A 21,067-nucleotide genomic window follows, 5' to 3' on the forward strand; every position below is an offset into this window, starting at 1 on the left:
CTTAATCTGATAGACCAACACAAATAGGTGAAAAGTTGTGAACTGGAGAGAAAATGATACCGAGGTTTAAATGTTTTCCAAAAAAAAAAAAAAAACTCTGAAAAGTGTGGCCTGCCTTTGTGGTCACCTCACTTACTCTTGCATTCCTAACATAGCATGGTGCAACCAAATAGCTTTAGAAACCAACTGATTAGCATAAAGAGTTCCTATAGCATCATTTTGTCTCAGTATACATCCAGCTGTTCTGGGAAATACTCAGAAGTTTGTTAGGGAGCATTGGGAAATGTCATCATGAGGATCAAGGAACACAACAGAGATAAAGCGGAGAAGTCCAAAGTAGGGTAACCATGTAAAAAGTATCCCAAGCTTTGAACATCCTACCTCAATTCCTTATCTGGAGATGGGAGGAGTGTGGTATGACTGTTAAGCTACCAACACATGTTCGGTCTGCAGTTTTACTGTTCACACATGTTGAGTCATTTTAGAGGAGCTACAGAGATCTACAACTCATGTGGGAGAATATGTTGAGAGGACAAGTATTAGTCGCACATTTTACAAATCTGGGAGCATTTTAAGAATGTCATTGTTGAGAAGAAACCATAAAAAGTCCGGCTTGCAGTTTGCAGCGAGCCATGTAAGTGCTGCACACAGTACACATGTAGAAATAGGTGCTAAGATAAGACCAGTAATTAACCGTTTTTTGCATACAAGCAAAATGCTGCTTGTGAACCATCACCCTGAACAGACCTTTCACCTGGTGACAGCAACATTGTTCAGTTGGGATGCGTTTTTCTTTTTTAATAGAGATGCTGATCAGAGTTGCTGTGAATATAGATAGAATTAGATGAAGGGCAATACTGGAAGAAAACCTGTTGGAGGCTGCAAAAGACTCAAGACCGGGGCAATGGTTCAACTTCCATCAGGACAAGAAACCTTAAACACACAGCCAGAGGTTTTGATCATGAATTAGAACTGCCCAATGTCCAGACCTAAAGCCAACTGAAGAGCTATGACAAGGCTTTAAAATTGATGCCCACAGAAGCTCTCCATCCACTATTTTGCACAGAAGAATGAGCAGAAGTGTTGGTGCACTTCTAGTAGCGACATCCTCCAAAAGACAGGCTCCTGTATTTGCAGGCACGGACAGAGGGATGCAGAACAGAAGACATGACACGCTCATTTTTATTTATTTTTATATGTATAATTTTCACACTTCAAATGTTTGCACAACTGCATTGGTCTGTTACATAAAGTCCCATCTACGTGTATCAATGTTAGCGATATGACAAAATGCTGAAAAAGAAAAAAAAAACAATCCAAGAGGTATGAATACTTTGCAAAGCGCTGTATTGTGTCCTTGGCCTCAGCTGCAGCGGGCACATCAGGAGAGAGAAAATCCATCACCACCTGATGATAAAACACAAGGTCCTTGTTGTGGAAGGGCATCTGGGAACCAAAACAAAACTCTAGAATGTCCTGCTGACCAACCATAATGAGGCAGCCGCTTCCAGTTGGGTTCAGTTTTGTTTTCGCTCACTTGCAAAGGAATCTGTCAGGTTTTTGTTTTTTTTCCCTGCACCATGTTTGCAGAAGGAGCAACCTTATGAGGACTGTTTTCATACTGCCTCCGTGACAGACTGCTATGGCCCTGAAAGTGCTTCACTGTTTATGCTTTGGCTTCACTGTACCGTGCGTCTCCCCCCCTACCACCCCACCCCACCCCACCCCTGTGTCAGTAAATTACTCCCCAGCACAACAAGCTCTGTGTTCAACCCTGCTTAAGTTCTCTTAAATGTGCCTATGGGGAGAAGATAGAACGATCACAGCTCATTATGACCTTATATGTTAGAATCACTGCAGGCAACAGATTTCTTTTATTATTTATTCTCCCCCCATATGGAAATAAACATGTAACAGAGGAGCCCGGTTGCAAGTAGCTGTGGCTGGCGTTGTTTAAAGGTGCAAGGCAGGGCAGCTCGGGGTAATTTTTGGGAGTAACTTCAGCGGCACCCCGCCCCCCCCCCCCCCCCTCTGCTTCATTCCTGAGACAAAAACTAAAACGGAGCAGAGCTTGACTTAAGTTGTACAGCAGAGCCCGGACCTTACAGGTCTAGAATGCAACCAGGGCCGTTTATTTCAAGTAGGTTATTTTCCTGTATGTATTAGTCCCTTTTTTTGTTGTTGTTGCATATTTGAGCTTGGCCCAAGTCAACAACTACGTGGGAAACTTTCTTGTGACGTTTGACTCACTGCGGATCTCAAGCGGCTGATGCACGGTAAGTGGGTTTCATAGTGCAGATTTGAACTGGGTGTTATTCATTTTTGACGTGCTTTGTACCAATGGATGCTGCCAGAAGTAAGAACTTTAAATGAACACATAGGAGGGGGGAAAAACTTAACGCTCTTTTTCTTTAGAGCTTAAGTCTCATTTACGGAGTTTTCCAGGTGGTTTTGAGTTGTCCCCCAACTAGTAAACGCCTCCTCTGCGTAAACAAACCACCGTAAGACTTATGGTTCCATCTCTGATTCAAATGCCCTCTCGTTTCACACATCTGCTCGTGATTTCCGGTGTCTTTGCATGTTTAAAACTGCTATCTGTTCCCACTTTCTTTTTTTTTTCTTTTTTTTTTTTTTTTTTTGCTTGCAGCGCGTCGCTGTCAGACGCAGTAGCCTAATACCTCGGCTTTAATGGAGTTGGCTGACACGCTTCCAATCCCTACTGAGGAAATTTCCTCTCACGCAACTTATCGCGGTAATTAGCGCAAATAGCGACGCCAGCCCGAAAAAAGGGGGGACCACTGGTCATGGCTGTCTGATGCTGATGATCAGGAAGGAAAGGGGTCTAGATTTATGCGATGCCTTCAGTTCCAAGGTTGTTGCTGTTGTTTTTTTTTCTTCTGAATTAAAGAGCCATTGGATGAGGGAAACATGTTTGGAAAAGCTTATCCTAAATGTGTGTTGCAAGGAGGCATGTTTGCGTCTAAAAGAGAAATAAAAGAAACGACATCAGGACCAGGTGGTTTGGTTTGTAAGACCACTACTGCACTAAAACTCCAGGGAAATGTGAAAGAGTTTGATGCAAAACAAGAAAAAGTAAAATAAATAAATAAATAACCCCAATATTCAACAAACGACCACTGATCTGATTGTTTTTTTGTTTTTGTTTTTTTTTTGTGGTTAGAGCAACTGTCCCTAAACAGACTAATAGTGAAAGATTTAGGCTAGACATTATCTCATTAAGCCAGTGTTTTACACAGAGCTGGAAAATAGGTTTCTCTAGCATTTTCTATCAGTTTCTGAAAACATAAAGAGAATACATTCATTGGTATTGGTTTATTTTGCTAATGGTGCTTTCGCTACATTCGAGTGACCTAATCTCTGGTTGCAAATAAGACAGCGAGATTTGTTTTGAGGATAACTGCACTTAGCAAAACAAGCTGATAACAATATATTTTTCTCCTTTTCATGCACGAAAGAATCATGTTTACATAGAGATATTTCACGGCACTCTGTGTACCACTGCTTGCATGCAGCCAAACTGGATCCTGAACTCAGAGCTTCTCCGCAAGTTCAGACTTTTCCATTCAGAATTCCGACTTTGCGGGGGAGGTTCAACGAGGAACGCAAACAATCCAACTCTGGAGTGCAAAGAGAATGCACCTTTAGCACGGCAACTATCGGCTGCCTGTATTCTGACTTGCCACAAGAATGTGTGGCATTATTCTATGGATCCAAACTCTGTGCAAGACGAACTGAATGCCGTCTAACTTCATTTCAGTTTAAAAGAACAATGTCACCGACCATTGCTTAAAGAAGTGCAGCTCCAAAGATTCCCCCAAAACAATTGTAGGTCATGTGTCTTCTGCACTATTTAGCCTTATCTTGACCGGACAGTCCAGTTCTCAGAGTATTTACCAATCACTTTCTTGACAACAGCTTTAGACTTGATAATAGAGACACAACTAGTTGCGACACACAGGGGCGACACAATGGGGGGGGTCGACATGGGTCCCAAAACTCCTGACAGCAACCCTGGCGACACACATCATTGTTTGATCTATGTTGGAGTTCTGGGTTCTCAAACTAAAGTGTAGGTGATTAATTATTAACCTTTGAATTCAGAAAATGCATCTGAGACATGAAATTAACCATTTTCTATTTACACCTGAGGAAACGGATGGAACAGTGTAATCGCTGTGCTTTGGTTTAAGCTAAAAACAATTAGCAATGTTAGTTAATAGCGGTATGCCTCTTTGCTTGTTGTGCATTCAAACACGAAAGGAACATCTTTTCTTATAGATATTGTACAGTATTATGCGACAGGTAAGATGCAAAGCATCAGATGTGCAAATAATGTGCTATCATTATATTTTAAACACATAGCATCCAAATTGGGTGGGGGGGGGGGTGTAGGGTTAGGGCCAGATCCAGCTGGAGTGAGATAAAGGGGTCTATGGTTAAAGCTGTTTAAGGAAGTTATGGGACTGGGAATAGTCTAAATATGCGTAATGCGTTCAAGTTTGGATGATCATTGTTTAACTCAGACCACAACATGATTACTCATGTAGTAGCAAAGCAAAACCTACCCCTACTGTTATGGCTTAATGCCAAAATGCTCAAACTGTGCTATGAGTGCGCCACTAGTGGTTTTACTTGGGTTTCTTTTACTAGTGCCACTACTGTAGAAAAATGGGGTATCAAGCATTTCTAAGGCAAGTATAAAGATAAATACCCTGCTGTGTCGAACTGATAAGAATAAGTCAAAAGCTGAGCATCATTTTGAGAGCTCCCATTAGAATCTGCAGCAGTGAACCAATAGTGAGTGCTAGTGGCTTCTTCTTTACATCTGAAGATGGTTCATGGACCTGGGAATGACACCAAAACCCAATTTAAAAATGTTCTTGTTGCAAATCAGAATACCAATGACGTGTTCCGTTGCAGCAGCCATGTTGGATTTTTAAGATTTGGCATGGTGAGAAACTTCTTCTTCTTCCTCACTAGCAATTTCAACTTTAGATAACTTTAAAGTCCAAAACCGTGATATTTTAATTTCTCCTATTTGTTGTCTGTGTGAAAAAGCCAAAGCACGCAATCCCTTACGTACGTTGGTATTTAAAGCCCTTGGTATTCACTGAGGTGATAATTGTTTTAAGAGGTTTGAGAACTGATTTGTTAAAGGAAGCCATCTGAACCAAAGTCGTCTTCTTCTTTTTTTCTTCTTCTTTTTTTACCTGCTAAATGACCGTGTAAATTGCAGTTTATTATAAGCCACTTAAGTTCGCTTAAAATGCTGCTTTATGTGCTTCTTTACTGTCTCCCCATTATTTGCCTTTATATAACTCAGAGGGCTAACAAACAAGATTATTGGATTGCCTCTTGTTGGAATAGCTCGCTCTGTATTTGTTTGATTAAACCTGATTGGCAGGCCTTTGTACTTAATCCCGTTCCTTGAGCTCGAAGCATTCATTTTTCCCTGCGACTCCGGCACCATGTTCACACCCCCGCACCGGTTGAGCACGAATCCCCAGCAGTGCTCGGGGGGGGGGGCTAAGGAGGCAGCCGCTTTGATCTGAGCGCTGCAAAAAAAAAACGTTTAATTTCATGGCTCAGATTTTCTTTAACCGCATAGCTAAGTTATAGCTACCTGTGTTGCATTTGTGTTGCCACGTCTCGAGACTGTACTGGCATAATCGCTCCGAGAAGCGGGGAAAAATCGCACTTGGCGTGATCTCCAAAAAAAAAAAAAAAGGAGGGCCTTCTGCAGCTCCTGTGTGTCCAATTGCGAGAGCTTGTCTGGTTCCCTGTAATCTTAAGGGTGTAAGAGAATCCCAGAGGAATGTTCTAGATAATATATAGATTGAGAAACAGCCCCAGGAGGCTCCCCCCACCCACCACCACCACCACCACCGCCGCCACCACTCTTGTTGATGACCCAGCAGAATCCACTGACCAAACACCGAGTGCAACTTTACACCTCCCTTTTTCGTTGCACCTCTCTGCTGCCAAGAAGATGTTCTGAGATGCAGAGCTAAAAATAAACGCTCCTCTCCTACTCAGAGCCTGCAAAACAAATTATGAAGGCAAAGATCCCACTATGTTGTGTCTACAAAGATGGAGCATTATCGCCCTGCCAGGATTCGAGTCATCGGATGGATCCGTGTTACACCTGAAACCCTGTTTGCTTTAGTCTTCGTCAGTATATGGTTGTTCTGTTGCACGGTATCGTACCTCAGTATGGTTCAGCCCCGAGACTGTCAACAAGATCCAGTGAAACTCTGCCAGGGGACGTCACAGCGGCTTTTAGAGGGGCTCACACCCCTTGAACTTATTCAGATTTAGTCCCATTATTGAATGTATATTGTTGGGATGGTATGCAATAGGCCAGCACAGAGCGGCGCAAAACTGTAAAGAAGAAAAAGATACATGGAAGCATACTTTCCTGCGGTTACAGCCTCCATTCGCAAATGGATACTCAGTCAGAATTGACAGAGAGCATGTGCGTCAACTTTCAAGTCTGGACTTTGACTTGGCCACTTTACCACACGAATGGGTTTTGATTAAAATCATCCAAGTGCAGCTCTGTGTGCATGTTTGGAGTCAGGCTCCTGTTGGAAGGTGAGGCCTCTAACCAACAGGACTCGCCTGTGTTTTACAGCATCTTCCTCCATCAGCACGATGCCACCACCGTCATGTTTCACGCTAGGCCGGAGTGACGTGGAGCGTTTTAAGTTTAAGGTCATGCATACTGTTCTGCTTGATGGTCAGAAAAATCAAATTTGGTCTCATCTGACCAGAGCCCCCTTATTCCACATGTTCCCCCGTGTCTCCTATTTGGCTCGTAGCAAGCGGTGCTTCTTATGGGCTTCTTTGAAAATTGGCTTCCCTCTTGCTGCCTTTTCCCAAAGGCCAGATTAGTATCACACATTTCTCATCCAGTTTTCAGCAACAGTATCACAACTACATAAATCCCTGCATACGATGCAGCCCTTTGCAGTCGTGCCCTACCAGACAATGGACTGAACCGCGTCTCATTAGATGTTTAGTGTCTGAGATGTTGTTGTATGGCCTGCCCCGGCGTTTATACGCATCCTTATCCCTGACCTGTCCGCAGTGTTTTCCCTGGTCTTCTTGAGGCTCTTTTGATCCCTAATGTTCTCTTAGACACCACTGAGACCAACACTGAACTGCTGAATGTATGCTGTGATAATATTACACAAAGGTGGACTTTACTTACTAATTGGGAGACTTCTGAAGGAAATTTGATTTGGACATCATTATAAAAGGGGGCTGATAAAAAGGTTTGAAAGCTATGTAGCCTTTTCCTTCTACTTTGCATCATGCGCTCCTTTATGTTTGTATGACATTTTAATAAAGCACATGTGACGTTTGTTATTGTAAAAAAAAAAAAAAAAATGCAGACTCAAGGTCTACGCAGAATGTTGCCTCTGCTGAGAAGCCCATTTATGAGCAGCATCTTATCACTTGGTGTTCTTGGGAACATCAGCTAACCCCATCTAAGATAAACTTCATGTGACTCCTTAATCCGGACGTGTTCCTCATTTGTTTTTTGTTTTTCTTCTTCTTCTTCTTCTTCTTTTTTTAATTAAAACAGGCACAATGGATCTTGTATTGGTGGTGGCATTCAGCTCTTGGCTGGCTCCTGCACTTGGTGAGTATCATTTTTCATTAATAGTTTGGCAGCCGCAGCCTTCTGGCGGGTTCTTTAGTACGTTGCTGTAGTTGTGTTTTAAGTCCTTGACGTGTGTGTATGACAGGGTCAGCATTTGGCAGGGAGGTGTTCGGTAAGTTTCCTGCCCGGGAGTGGTCCCTCCCCGAAGCTGCATGGCCTTTACTCCCTTTATGTTGTTTTGTCGGCCGGCTAAATAATTCTCCAGCCTGCTTTTCAGGGTTTTTTTTTTTCTTTTTTTTTATAATTTATCTGGAGATTTTTGTTTTATGCCTGCGGTTTTGGCTGCCAGAAAAGGTTTTTGTTTCTACGGTTTGAATAATCAGTCATTCAGAGTTAACCCACATACGCCCAGGGTTTGATGTTAAGCAGATTTGCCTACACTGATTTTGTGTTTTTTTTTGTTTTTTTTTTTCTTGACTTAGTCTCGTGTCTGTCTGCGGGTCGCTTTTTAAAGCTAGTCGAAGGGCAAAACATGTTTTTGCCTCCATAGAGAAAAAGACCAAAGGTTTCCATTTATTTTGTCTATGAATGAGGTCAGGGGTAATGTCAGGAGGACTCTACCGCTCACTCTCCAGTGAACATGTTGTAGGGGTCTGTCAACGCAGTCTAGTCAGCTATTTAATTATCCGTGCACATAACTAATAATCCCGCATGACTTTGATTTAATGTGCCTAACAGCGTCTCAGGATTTTTTTTTTTTTTTTGTAATAACAGCTTTAAATGAACTGATGATGTGAAACGTCAGCTGGTCTTAACATTCAGGTGACCCTTGTCTAAACGATAGCGCTCAAACAATGCCTGCTTTGTGTCTGAAACAAACCAAAGTCGGTTGCTAAGTGACCCTGCATGCTTTCCGTTATGCAACTGACCTGAAAGTGGAAATTACGATTTACCTAGTAAAGCTTGTGGTTTTCACCGAGATTTCGTAGATTTTGCTGCAGCCAAATCTTGTTTTTCATGAAGAGGCTGACATAAAAAAAAAAACACACACACACACACACACAGACCAGCTCAAACAACCGGGCAATAAAACAAAATATAGCTGGAAGTAAACTAACATGATCACAATTTTACGAATGTCACTCCGCGTCGATACGCCCTCTGTTGGATAACTGTTTAAAGAGTTGATTCTTTTGCAATCATTTTTATCTGCGACGTTAAACAGTAAGTATGTACACTGCCACGCAGAAGTATTCACACTCCTACTGTCAAATTTGATCATGTTGCAACTTTTATGTGGTGGACCGACACAATCTGAACTGTGTGGCAGGCATTTGTGTTTGGCCTCACTCAGACTGGTTGAAGAGGAATTGCGAACTTTTCAAGTCAGACAACAGATTCTCAGTAAGATTTGGGCCTGAACTTTGACCCTGCGCGTCTAACACGTGAACACATTTTAACTAAACCGTTCCCTCAAGTCTTTTGCCTGCTCCAGCTTGTTTTCACCCAGCTCTGCCCTTTAAATTAGTTCCTACCGGCTTCCTTTCTGCTTTCACCAGCTTCCCTTGTCCTGCTAAAGAAAAGCAGGAGCAGGAGCAGCATCTCACCAGACCACCTTCTTCCACGTGTTTGCTGCATCCTTTACATGATTTGTGGCAAACGAGACTTCCGATGGCCTTCTTTGACCAATCGCCTTCTACTTGGCCGCACTTTTACGAAGGCTGTATTAATGTCGTGCAATTTTCAGCAATCGTATCTTACATATTTTCCTGACACTGTCCAGCCCTCTTCCCTAATGACCATATTTATGGAACAGATGCATCCACAGTCGCCACATTCGCATATCCTCTCTCCCGAGCTGTGGATTCCTGCAGCTCCTCCAGAGTGACCATTCTCCTCTTTGCTGCTTCATTATTCTCTGACTGACTCATTGGATAGATTTTGAAGGCTGTTGCACCTGATTTTGTTTAGGGGGTATCTCAATAAAAGGAGTGAATAGAAATTCACACTTTTCGTTTAGTCTGTATTAGAAACCATATTATTCTCCGCTTCATTCACAATTACGCACTAAACTAAGTTGGTCTGTCACAGGAAATCCTAATAAAACAATTAGTTTGTTAAAAAAAAAGAAAAAAGTTGGCAAGGAACGGTAAATGGACTGAATTTATTTAGCACTTTCCTAGTCATAAAGACCATTTTAAGTGCTTTACACTAGAGCAACATTCACCCAATCGCACACCCTAACATTCACACATTGATTCACCAATAAGGAAGTCGGTAGGCAACTTGGGGTTAAGTGCCTTGCCCAGGGGCACATTGACATGTGACAAGAAGAAGTAATCGTCCAATTGCAGGACAACTACCCACTGACATCTGATTTCATGGCTCAGATTTTTCTGTAACCATGCAGCTGAGTTTCAAGCTAAGTCTGGAGACTGTACTAGCGTGAATGAACACTTTTGTCAGGCACTGGACTATAGAAATAGCTTTCCTGTTGTAACACTTATTCAGCCATACGATCATGTGATCCTCTTGACACGGTCCTTGTGATTCCCTACATTTAAATCACCCACCGCTGCATAACGAAGCATTTCACAATTTCCTTTATTCGATTCGTCAGATAATGAGTTTAGGTATTGTTTTAAAGGAGAGTAAAAACATACTTTTTCACTTGAGTAGGATTTTGTTTTTCCCGATATGTGAGACTTGAATGCTCCCTCTGCGCCGGGCTAAGCACGGTCAGCTATTGTCACTTTTGCTGACAGGCGCTTAAACCACCAGCTGAAATCTTCTTTTCTCTTTTACAGCCTCAGCAGCAGAAGATGACAAAGGTGAGGACAGTTTAAGCCGAAGCGAAGCATATTAAACTCTATAACAATATAATGGTATTTAAATCGCATGTATGAGCGACTGATGTCCTGAAACAACTGCAAATCTGTCATCTGCTGAGCAGAACCTTATGTGTGTCACTGGTTACATCTGCCTCTCATTCATTACCTCTCTGTCTGTCTTTTTTTTTTTTCTTCTCTTCCAGACTTTGACAGCGCTTTTCATTATGGTGAGTACTGAGCGCACTAAGGTGCTCCTTTTAACGGTCGACCCCTCTGCTCGGGAAACATCTGGAAAGCTGAGATGAGTGAGCATTTTGGTCTCGCTTTTTCAGAGGAGATGGAAAACTTTCACCTCTGGGTGAGAGCTTCTGCAGAGGAGCCAAAAGAAACAGTTGACATCCTGTCTGCTGATTTGATTATTTCAGCAGCGAAGTGTTTAGATTGCACAAATGGAAGTGTAATGTTAGTGCTCTCAAAGTAAAGATATGGCATTTCACCCTATGCATGTCTTAGGGACATCACAAATCAGTAATTTATTTCTCTATATATATATATATATATATATATATATATATATATATATATATATATATATATATATAGATAGATAGATAGATAGATAGATAGATAGATAGATAGATAGATAGATAGAGTACTTTTTGTTTGCCATTAACCATAAAGCTGTGACCAAACTAAAGACAAGGTAAAATTCACATGCATTTACATTTTAGTTTAAACCTAACCAAACAGTGTACAGGATTATTTCAACAAGCCTTTTAGTTTATATTATTTGAAAACAATGTGTCTATGTAGCCCCTTTAGCCTGAGCAGGAGGCACACCCTGCCTTATTTGGCTCTTTTTTTTATTTATTTAATTTTTTTCTGATGATTTTAAGTTGATTTTCAGAGGTGATAAAAATCTTTTTTTTTTTCCACAACTGACTAAGTGTTCACATAAAGCAACAAATATTTCTGGTTTATGTGCACATTCCTGTTTAATATCCACAACTCCTCTTTTGGGATATGAGAAAAATCTGTAGGTGCTGGCATGGTGGTGCTTTAACTTTCAGTTCTATGAATATAACATTTTATTTCTATGCAATAAAAAAATCTACACTGTAATATTTTCCTTAAAGTTGTTTATGTTTTGTTTGTTTTTTGCCTTAAGAAATTGTATCAGTCTGGGTTAAGAACTGCTGGAAAAATATTGGCTGTGAGTAACATAAGTTTAGGCTAAAAGTTGGGATAATATGTTGTTTCACAAACATAAAAAAATGTTTGCTTCATCATAAACCAATAACCGATGTTGGATAAAATAGTAAAAGCTTGATCTAATGTGAGATTTTAAACATACCTGTACTTTCTTAAAACTAGACGTGGAATGCTCGGTGAAATTTTTTTTTTTTATTGGATGCAGTGATTTGTTTTTTAAAAGCAAACCTTTGCTCTCTATATCTCATAAGCTCCTTATACATGAGTAAGTGCAGATAATGATTTCTGTTAACCGTTGCTGAGCTTGAAGGAATTTCAGTCCGGTCATCTACTTTAACTCTTTGATGTTTTGGGCTAAAATCAAACTGTCTCTTTGCACAACATTTCTACAGAACTGCGGTCAGAACCAGGACTTGGTCGCTCATTTTGTTACTATTTACCTGAGTAATAAGTATCTTTAGAACTGGCTTGTCTTGTTAGAAATATATAGTTTATATAGATCCAGCAAAATAGGCCTGTTTCATGACTACCAGAAGTGTTTTATTAATATATGCTGTCCTTTGATCAAGTAAAGCACTTCTTACTCAGTGCATTTGCACTCTGTTCATCACACCAGAATCCTTTGTGAAGAGTCTATAAACATTTATATATTATTATTCATTGTCAGAAAGGTGTTAATTGGAACATTTATAGCCCTGGACAGCCATGAGATATGTGCAACATGTTTCCTACAGGGGCTAAATTTAAACTGAGGGCAAATTTGAAAAGTTTTTCTGGGATGGAGGATAACTAAATCCACAAACCAAGTTCTAGAGGTAAAGTCTGAAGCCCTTCATTCATGTATGAAATATATACATTTGTTTCCTTTGGTCCATGTCTCTCAGAGGAACAGGAAGACTTTCAGCAGTTTGAGTTTCAATATGCTGCATTGCTTTTAATCCAAATAAATATGTAAGGGTTAATGCAGTGTATCATTTAGTTGTGCTAATCTCCTTTTATTTGCTATTTTTTTATCATATACTTGAGTTTTTGCAAAAATGCAACATGATTTGCAGTTGCTGCTGACCATCTGAACATCTTTCTCTCTCTCATCTCTTTGATCTTTTAAGAGCATCAAATCTGTTCCCATGAATTTCTAATCCCATCTGTTGGAGATCCAAACCCAGCTGTTAAAGTGTCCCAAGATAAATGCAAAAGATATTTATGTAGTGTTTTTTTAGCTTTTTCCCTCTGTTCCGCTGTGACAGAGGACCGATGAGACTTGCTTTTAAAGGTCACAAACCACACATGTTGGAAACCACTGAGTGGATGAAACATCCATTTATATTCTTTCTTTTCTTGCACTTCGATTATTTTCTGAGTTAAGAAAAATGTTATGGTTGTTTTCTTGACTATTGTAACCTAATGTCAAGTATTAGCGGCATTATAAAATGTTTGGATTTTTCAGAGGGGAAACAAAGGAAAGGAACCCCATAGAAATAACTGAAACAGAAATTATAATGATTGCCTTTTTTAGTTTTTTTCTATTTGTTACAGCTCAATTTTTTTAAAGGGGGCCTATCATGTAAACTCACTTTTGCACATTTTTGTACTTCCATTTGATTCTTCACCGCTTATGTATGTATGTATGTATATATATATATATATATATATATATATATATATATATATATATATATATATGTATATATGTATATATGTGTGTGTATGTGTTATGAATACACACACACACACACACACATATATATATATTATTGGTGCAGCGTCTGCTGTGAAGCGGGCGCTGTACCGATCCGTTGTGGTGAAGAGAGAGCTGAGCCAAAAGGCGAAGCTCTCGATTTACCGGTCGATCTACGTTCCTACCCTCATCTATGGTCACGAGCTTTGGGTCGTGACCGAAAGAACGAGATCCCGGATACAAGCGGCTGAAATGAGTTTTCTCCGTAGTGTGTCTGGGCTCTCCCTTAGAGATAGGGTGAGGAGCTCAGTCATCCGGGGAGGACTCAGAGTAGAGCCGCTGCTCCTCCACGTCGAGAGGAGCCAGTTGAGGTGGCTCGGGCATCTGGTCAGGATGCCTCCTGGACGCCTCCCTGGAGAGGTGTTCCGGGCACGTCCCACCGGGAGGAGACCCAGGGGAAGACCCAGGACACGCTGGAGGGACTATGTCTCCCGGCTGGCCTGGGAACGCCTTGGGATTCCTCCTGAGGAGCTGGCCCAAGTGGCTGGGGAGAGGGACGTCTGGGCCTCCCTACTGAAGCTGCTACCCCCGCGACCCGACCCCGGATAAGCGGAAGACGACGGACGGACGGATATATATATATATATTGTGTGTGTATGTGTTATGAATATAAGGATCAATTTATATAAGGATCAATTTGGTAAATACAAAACATTGTGGTCTTCATTATTTCAGAAAAACCGTGTCACATGTGAACCTTTAGGAACAGACTTTTTGGGGGAGTATTAAAGAGGTAAAATTAATAATATGAGGGAAAAAAAGTCCTAGGTCAATAAAGTAAAATAAACAAACAAACACAAAAGTGATAATGTTATGATAAAAACATCATATTATGAGAATTAAGGGGGAACATTTCCAGAATAGTCACAGTTTGCAGAATTATTTCACTCCTGGAGTAATAGGGCCAAGTTAGATTATTTTAAATATTTTTATTCTTTAGGAGAATAAATTCAGGTGAATGAAGCTAAAGGGATACGAAAATAAACTTGCAATATTACAAACAAAATACTACGAATACAAAGTATATTCAGAGATTAAAGTCCCTCCGATACTGTTTAAGTGACTGAGTAACTGCAGATTTGCCACATTTAAGATGGCGGACGCTCTGACGCATCGCAGCATAGGCAGAACCCGCCCAACGACGCGTCTACTCTTATATTATGTCTATGGTTTTACCAATGTATCAACTGTACAATCGTTTTCCGGCATTAACACGCAGGGATTCCACCACTGTATTATAGGCTTCCCTGCAACCACTCTCCTGACCCAAATAATAAGCTGCTGCTGGAAGTGTTAAAGTCTGCTAACATGTAAAGTACAGCTAGAAGAAACCATCGGACCCCCTTTATAGACATACTAATATACACAAAAGCGTTGCCTTTCCCAGGCAGACAGAAAAGGAAAACAAAACGTTGACCGATGCTACATGCTAAGCTAACAATATGAGATGGACGTTTGAAAGCAACATAAAACGATCAGTAAATCTCCTGCATGTGTAACAGTGAAGCAGTAAACCTACCGGAGATAAGCTAACACTAGCTGTTATTAGCTTGAGGGACACAGACAGCCCAATGACCAGGTCCTGTTGGTCTGAGCCCGCCCTTGGAGCTGCGCAAGACTGCGCCACGCAACACTCTGTTCTGCCGCAATAACACCCCCCAAACAATGCCAGGCTTAACCAGTTTTCTTGGAGAAACCCTGACATGATTTGTCATTTAATGCAAGCTAATGCTAACAATAGACTACTGATAGCCCTGGGTCCATTTAGAAACGTACCATTCAGAAACCGCTTGTTGCGTCCTCGCCAGTTGTGCAGGAACTTCCACTTCTTCTGCTTCTGGGTCTGACTCATGGTCAAACATGTATGCTTGAACCATTGTCCATCTGTTTGGAGCCATTTTCATGTGTACACAGTGTGAGTGTAAACATTGAGTTGGAGGGTGTGGCCAGCTATAGCTTATTTGCATAAAAGTGACAGAGTCCTAAAACAGCTCATTGTCAAAGAAGCACATAGTTGGCTGAACTGGGGAGGTGAAATCTCATCATCTGAGAATGATTTTGTGCAGAAAATATAGTGAGCTTGTTTTGTGCAGCCCATAGACCTATACTAACTTGTTTTTAAAGGAAGCATGATAGGCCACCTTTAACCTGCTGGACATAGAGAGTGAGAGTAAATGGTATCCTCCCAAACCTAAAACACAAATCTACTGGGTCACCTCAGGGTTGTGTGCTGTCACCGTGTGTCAAAGCAGACATGACAAAGTATTTGTTGAAGTATGTTGAGGATTCGGTTGCTCTCCGGCTGCTTCGGAAGAACGAAAGCAGCCATGGCCCAGTGGTCGATGACCTAATTCCTTGGTGTGAGAAGTTTTACCTTCAGTTTAAAAAAATCAAAGATATGTTCATTGATTTTTGGTGGAAGCTGTGCATGCACAAAGTCATTTTGATCAAAGGTCAGATCATTGAACGTCTGCAATCCCTCTAAATATCTGGCGACTAGTATTGATGAAAAATTGTGAAGCTGTGTGTAAAAAGGCTAATCGGCGTCTGTCGAGTTTGACGTAACTCTCGTACTTTCATATCGACCGAACCCTAATGGCCAAGTTTTTTCATGCTTTCATTGAATCGCTTTTGTCTCCTTCATTGGTGTCCTCATTCAGCCACACATCCTTAAAGGAGAGAAGTGCCTTAAATCAAATAGTTAAATGGTCAGCTGGACTGACTGGTGAGCCACGGCGGTTTCTTCTATCCCTGTAAACCAGGCAGGTACAAGCGGATAGCATTTCCATTTTAAATATGACTCCCATCCTCCACACAGCGAGTTTCAGCTTCTTCTCTTTGGACGGAGATTCTTAGTCATAAAATGCACGACACAACATTAGAAAAAGAGCTCCCTGTTCCTGCAGCTGTTACTGAGTTGAGTAGGATGCGGAGGACACTTTACAGATTTAATGGCCTATATGGAATGAGCATTTTTTATTTTGTGTTAATTTTTAAAATATATTTAATCTTATAATGATATAACTTGGCTTGAGTTAAAATAATTGTACATTTAGATGTCTCCTTCTGGAATGTCCTAATTGGTAGAGTACTTTTATTTTCAAATATCTCTCTTTTTTTGGAGGGGTCTGCTGTGTGTTAGTTTTTATTGTGTGTGTGGTGCGTAAAACGAACATATTTTTTTCTCACCTCACTGTAAAGCATTTCTTCCTTTGGGTATTAATTAAGCAATCCTAATCTGAGCAGATCTGAAGTCGGCAGCTGGCATGACTTTGTGGTGTCCCACCAAAACCTTTATGAGTCAGAACATTATCTCTGCAGTGCTCTTCTTTAAATTAAAATGCAATTCAGAAGCCTCAGCAAATGCCTCAACATGGTTCTTTATTTTCTGTCCTTTTAGGATAAAATCTCCAGTATGTCTCCTTTCAGCTTTGCAAACATTTCCCTAACTTCTCTTTTGCTGTTCTTGCTTTTGTTGTTGTTTGTTTCAGATTATGAATCTCTGAGAATCGGTGGCCTGGTTTTTGCTGTCGCTCTGTTCCTGCTGGGCATTTTCCTCATCGTCAGTAAGTGTTGAAGGTCGCAGATGTAAAACGGGTTCAGAGACTCGCACAGGCTTCTTGGAAAGCGGCGGCGCGCTCGCGGCGTTTTGGCCGTCACAGCTCGTCCTTTTCCTTCACTCGTGGCGTCCTCGCAAGATTCCTGCTCCCACCTGCCAGCTCATCCTGCTGCCTCTCTGCCAGTTAGAGACGTGAAACCACGACTAGGCGATAAATAATTTAGCGAGACTCAACCTCGACCTGCAGCGCTTCCTTTGTGTGTTTACAGGGACTCGAGTTAGTGAAAACCGGGTTATTAGCACCTTTTTGAAGGCAGGAGGAAAATTTACCATTTACTCACAGATGCTTAGGAAACATCAAATAATCATGATTTTTGGGATGAATCAGCTTGTAAACGTTAATCAAAACCACCACGTATTTCTGTTATTGATCTCTTTTTTTTTTTTTTTTGCAGTTAATATGAAATTCAAAGAGATTTAAGTAGAAAGACAAGTCGAAGTTAACAGCTACATGAAAGAAATAATACCATTTAATGTTTATGCCTTTTGATCAGTAAACATGCTACTAATACTATTCCGGACTTTAAAAATCTGTTTGAAATTCATCTGTCAGGGCATTTAAGCTTTATTTATTCTCTACATAATATCCTGTTGAACTGATGAAAGTCTGTTTGATCTCACTTTGATTTAAGGAGCGTTTTAGAACGTGTGTCATCAAATGCTACACGGGCTAAGGGGCAAGTGTAAGAGGGGAAACATAAAGTGAATATAAACATACATAAATCTGGAAAGAATATTTGGTATCTAAACACTTTTGTTTAGAAGTTGTAATAGATTGTAGTTGTTTGCTAAACTGAGTTTATCGAATAAGCATTTAAATATTTCTTGTTTCCATTTTGCTTGTACCAGTGGCAGATCTTGCACTAATTGCCGCCCTGAGCCTGTTCCCCTATATGCTCCTTTTTATAATTCATCCTTTTTTTACACATTCTGGTAAAATCTCAACTCATAGGATTAGACTTGACCAACATTTCTAGAGGGAAAATTACCGTGAACGGTTTTGAGGCAAATGAAAATATATGCAGCAGGCGTTATGAGAACCCGCTAAGGGTAATCTGGGCTGCCGTGTTTATTTTGGTTCAGCTGTGGGCTTGGCAGCTCTTGCTTTCGTCACAGTGGTACGTTCAGCCTTAAAGTTGAGTCTGTGATTTTTCCAGAATTGTAAGTAAGTCTGTTTTTTGAATAACTGCACATGCGCTTCCACTTCTCAGGGGGATCGCCTGAAAAAAATCAAACCAAAGCTCTGACCAATTCCTGCCATTTGGACCAAATGACAGGATTGGTCACATGTCTTACAGTCCAGCAGCTCTCACATACCCTAACCCTAATTTTCAACCTCGTTTTTCTCCAACACGATCCAGAGAAACTCATCCATGCATTTATCTTTAGTTGCATTGATTACTGCAACGGTGTCTTCACAAATCTATCCAAAACAGTCAATTAGACAACTGCTGCAGATCCAGAATGCTGCTGATCGCGTTCTCACCAAAACCAGGAAGACGGAGCAAATCAAACTAGTTCTAAAGTCTTTACACTGGCTCCCTGTAGCTCAGAGAATAGACTTTAAAATGCTTCTGTTAGTTTATAAATCACTGGATGGCTTAGCACCAAAACACGTTAAGGATTTGTTGTTTTTTGATCAACCTTCTCGACCACTCAGATCTTCTGGTTCTACTCTGCATACCCAGAACCAGACATAGAGAAGCAGCATTCAGCTTCTATGCTCCACAAATCTGGAACAAACTTCCAGAAAACAGCCGAAACACTAAGTTCCTTTAAATCAAGACTGAAAACCCACCTGTTTAGCATTGCTTTTGACCCAAAATAACACGACCATTGACCTACATATTCAATGTGTATTGATGTTTTCACTTGATTTTATATGCGCACACATACATGTTACAATGTAACAGTCTCATATGTATAGAAATATTTTATTCTGTGCTTAATCTCCTACCCATACTTTTTAATAGGTCGAAAGTGTACCTGTTCAAACAGTGACAAGTCAAGGTGAGTTACACAGAATGAAACCAAGACATGTTTTTGTATTCTTATCAGACAACTTTAAATGTGCAAATATACCATGTATCTTTGTATATTTATATAATGTATGTATGTGTGTGATTTCTTTAGGTCCCGGGGTCCCCAAGTTGAATCACCTGTCCAGCGAGGTATGTTAGCTTTCTTTTACATTTGTATATAACAAACTATTCAACTGTAATTTGTGGCAATAAATAAATAAATAAATACTTGATTTTTTTTTCTCTCTCTCCAGCTTAACAGAGCCTCTTTAAAAGCTGGTAAGTGTGAATCCTCAGTAAATCCACTGATTTAAATGAGAAATTAATTTCTTTCCGTTGTCGCTGCAGTTTGCCGGCTTCCCCCCACTAGATGGCGGCAAACACCACGAAGACAGCAGAGAGCAATCCTTGCAGGAGGGACAGCGTTGAGCTTTTTTAAAAATGACATAATCCAGCTATTTTTTTCTCTCTCTCTTTCTTTTTTCCTCCTTTTTTATGGTTTTATCATCAGAAACTGTCACTAGATAATGTTTCATGTTTATACATTAGCCATGGTGTGATTCTCATTTGTATTTCTCTGATTTCCAAACAGATGCTAGATAATAAAGCAAATGTTTAAATTAAATTGTATTTTTTTTTCTGATTTTTATTTCACGCTAAATATTTAAGTTTATACCAGTGTAGTTGTAGAACTGTGTGTGTGTGTGTGGCCATCTGTTAGACTGCGCTCATGTTTCTGCTGACACTGCACACAGTTCAGTTACACATGCAGTAGTAGCTACCAGCAGTGAAGGAGGACCCACTGCATTATGCAGCGTTCATGAACACCCTCTTTAAGACCTGTTATTGCGCCCTTCTTTGTTTCTTGTGCTGTTAAATCGCAGGTTTTATGCTGTGGTAAAGCCGGCAGTGCATGTGCGAGGAAATGGTGCATAAGGGTGTTGTATTCCCTCTGCACCTCAGCAGAGAACATGGAAACCGCTGCAGTTTCAGCATGCCAACCCGTGTCTCTGCACATAAATGGCCATAATCAAAATGAAAGGATTAGAATTTTCTTAAAACAAAATGTGCAATTTATTCTGGTATTTTTTTCCATGAAATAAAAATGCTCACAGAAGTATATGATTACATATAATGCAAGACTTTACGATCTACAGTAGTTTTTTAGGATTGTCTCTTTGTTATATCTCTTTTTTTTTCTACTTTGGGCTGGCCCAGCATCACCATCCCTCACCATCCCATTTAGTATGCTGCCTCTAAGGTTTATCACTATTGGGATTGCCCCCCGATTGCACCAGTCGCTGCGAATAAAGATGCATGCAGTGACTCGCTTTAACCGCCAGAGGGAGCCCCGCTGAGCTTGTACAATGCAGGCACACTAAGCTGTTCTGCCTGCTGCACTGCCCAGTTTCTCCATCCATTCCCAGGCTGTGAGTGCAACCCAGCAACTTGCAAAATTTCCAAGAGGAGACAAAGCTCTTCAGCATCTTTGCAGCGCAGCCATGGCCACCTCGGGTTTGTTCCTTTTTACTTATGTCTGTAACATTTTAGTTCTCAAAGTTATTTTTGGATCAAAATGAGGAAAATGTAATTTTGGTTGGTTTGATCCCCATATTTATATTTGGAGTCTTGTTCAGCTAATGTAAGCTTTTTATAGTGCTGGTGCTTGGATCGGTGTCACAATAAAGGAAATTCTGGAGAAAACTACCGGGCTGGGAAGGCCAGTTTTGTAGCACTTCTGTAAAACAGGGCAGTTTTGTGGCTGAGCGAAAGCTGTGGTGATGAATATAATTTGCCAACTCAAACATTTGGGACAGAGAGTTCAGCTAAGCTGCATTATTGACATCCAGTCAACTAAACCCCAATGCGATGGAGTCTCCAGCCTCCAACACATTTGGATTCCTGCTGCAAAGTAAAAGGAAAAAAAGTGGACATTTTAGATTGCGGTGGAAAAGACAACTTGTTTCTGTTCAAGCTCTCACCCCCTCCTTTCCCACCTTCTTTCCGTGCTGCTGC

General features: G+C 40.8%; 1 protein-coding gene across 2 annotated transcripts; it reads left to right on the forward strand.

Annotated features, from left to right (window-relative positions):
• The first annotated feature begins 2,028 nt into the window (after window positions 1-2,028).
• fxyd7 (FXYD domain containing ion transport regulator 7) lies at window positions 2,029-19,676 on the forward strand. Of its 2 annotated transcripts, XM_012862710.3 has the most exons (10): window positions 2,030-2,276; window positions 7,613-7,669; window positions 7,776-7,802; window positions 10,438-10,461; window positions 10,665-10,688; window positions 16,903-16,977; window positions 19,004-19,040; window positions 19,164-19,201; window positions 19,306-19,330; window positions 19,400-19,676. In XM_012862710.3, the coding sequence occupies exons 1-9, from the start codon at window positions 2,270-2,272 to the stop codon at window positions 19,308-19,310; spliced, it is 294 nt and encodes a 97-aa protein (XP_012718164.1). In that variant the 5' UTR covers window positions 2,030-2,269; the 3' UTR covers window positions 19,311-19,330; window positions 19,400-19,676. The 2 variants fall into 2 exon arrangements, with proteins under 2 accessions (XP_012718165.1, XP_012718164.1); XM_012862711.3 differs by lacking the exon at window positions 7,776-7,802 and having other exon boundaries at window positions 2,029-2,276.
• Window positions 19,677-21,067: the final 1,391 nt, after the last annotated feature.

The sequence above is a fragment of the Fundulus heteroclitus genome, chromosome 3, assembly GCF_011125445.2.
Source record: "Fundulus heteroclitus isolate FHET01 chromosome 3, MU-UCD_Fhet_4.1, whole genome shotgun sequence".
Lineage (NCBI taxonomy): Eukaryota > Metazoa > Chordata > Actinopteri > Cyprinodontiformes > Fundulidae > Fundulus > Fundulus heteroclitus.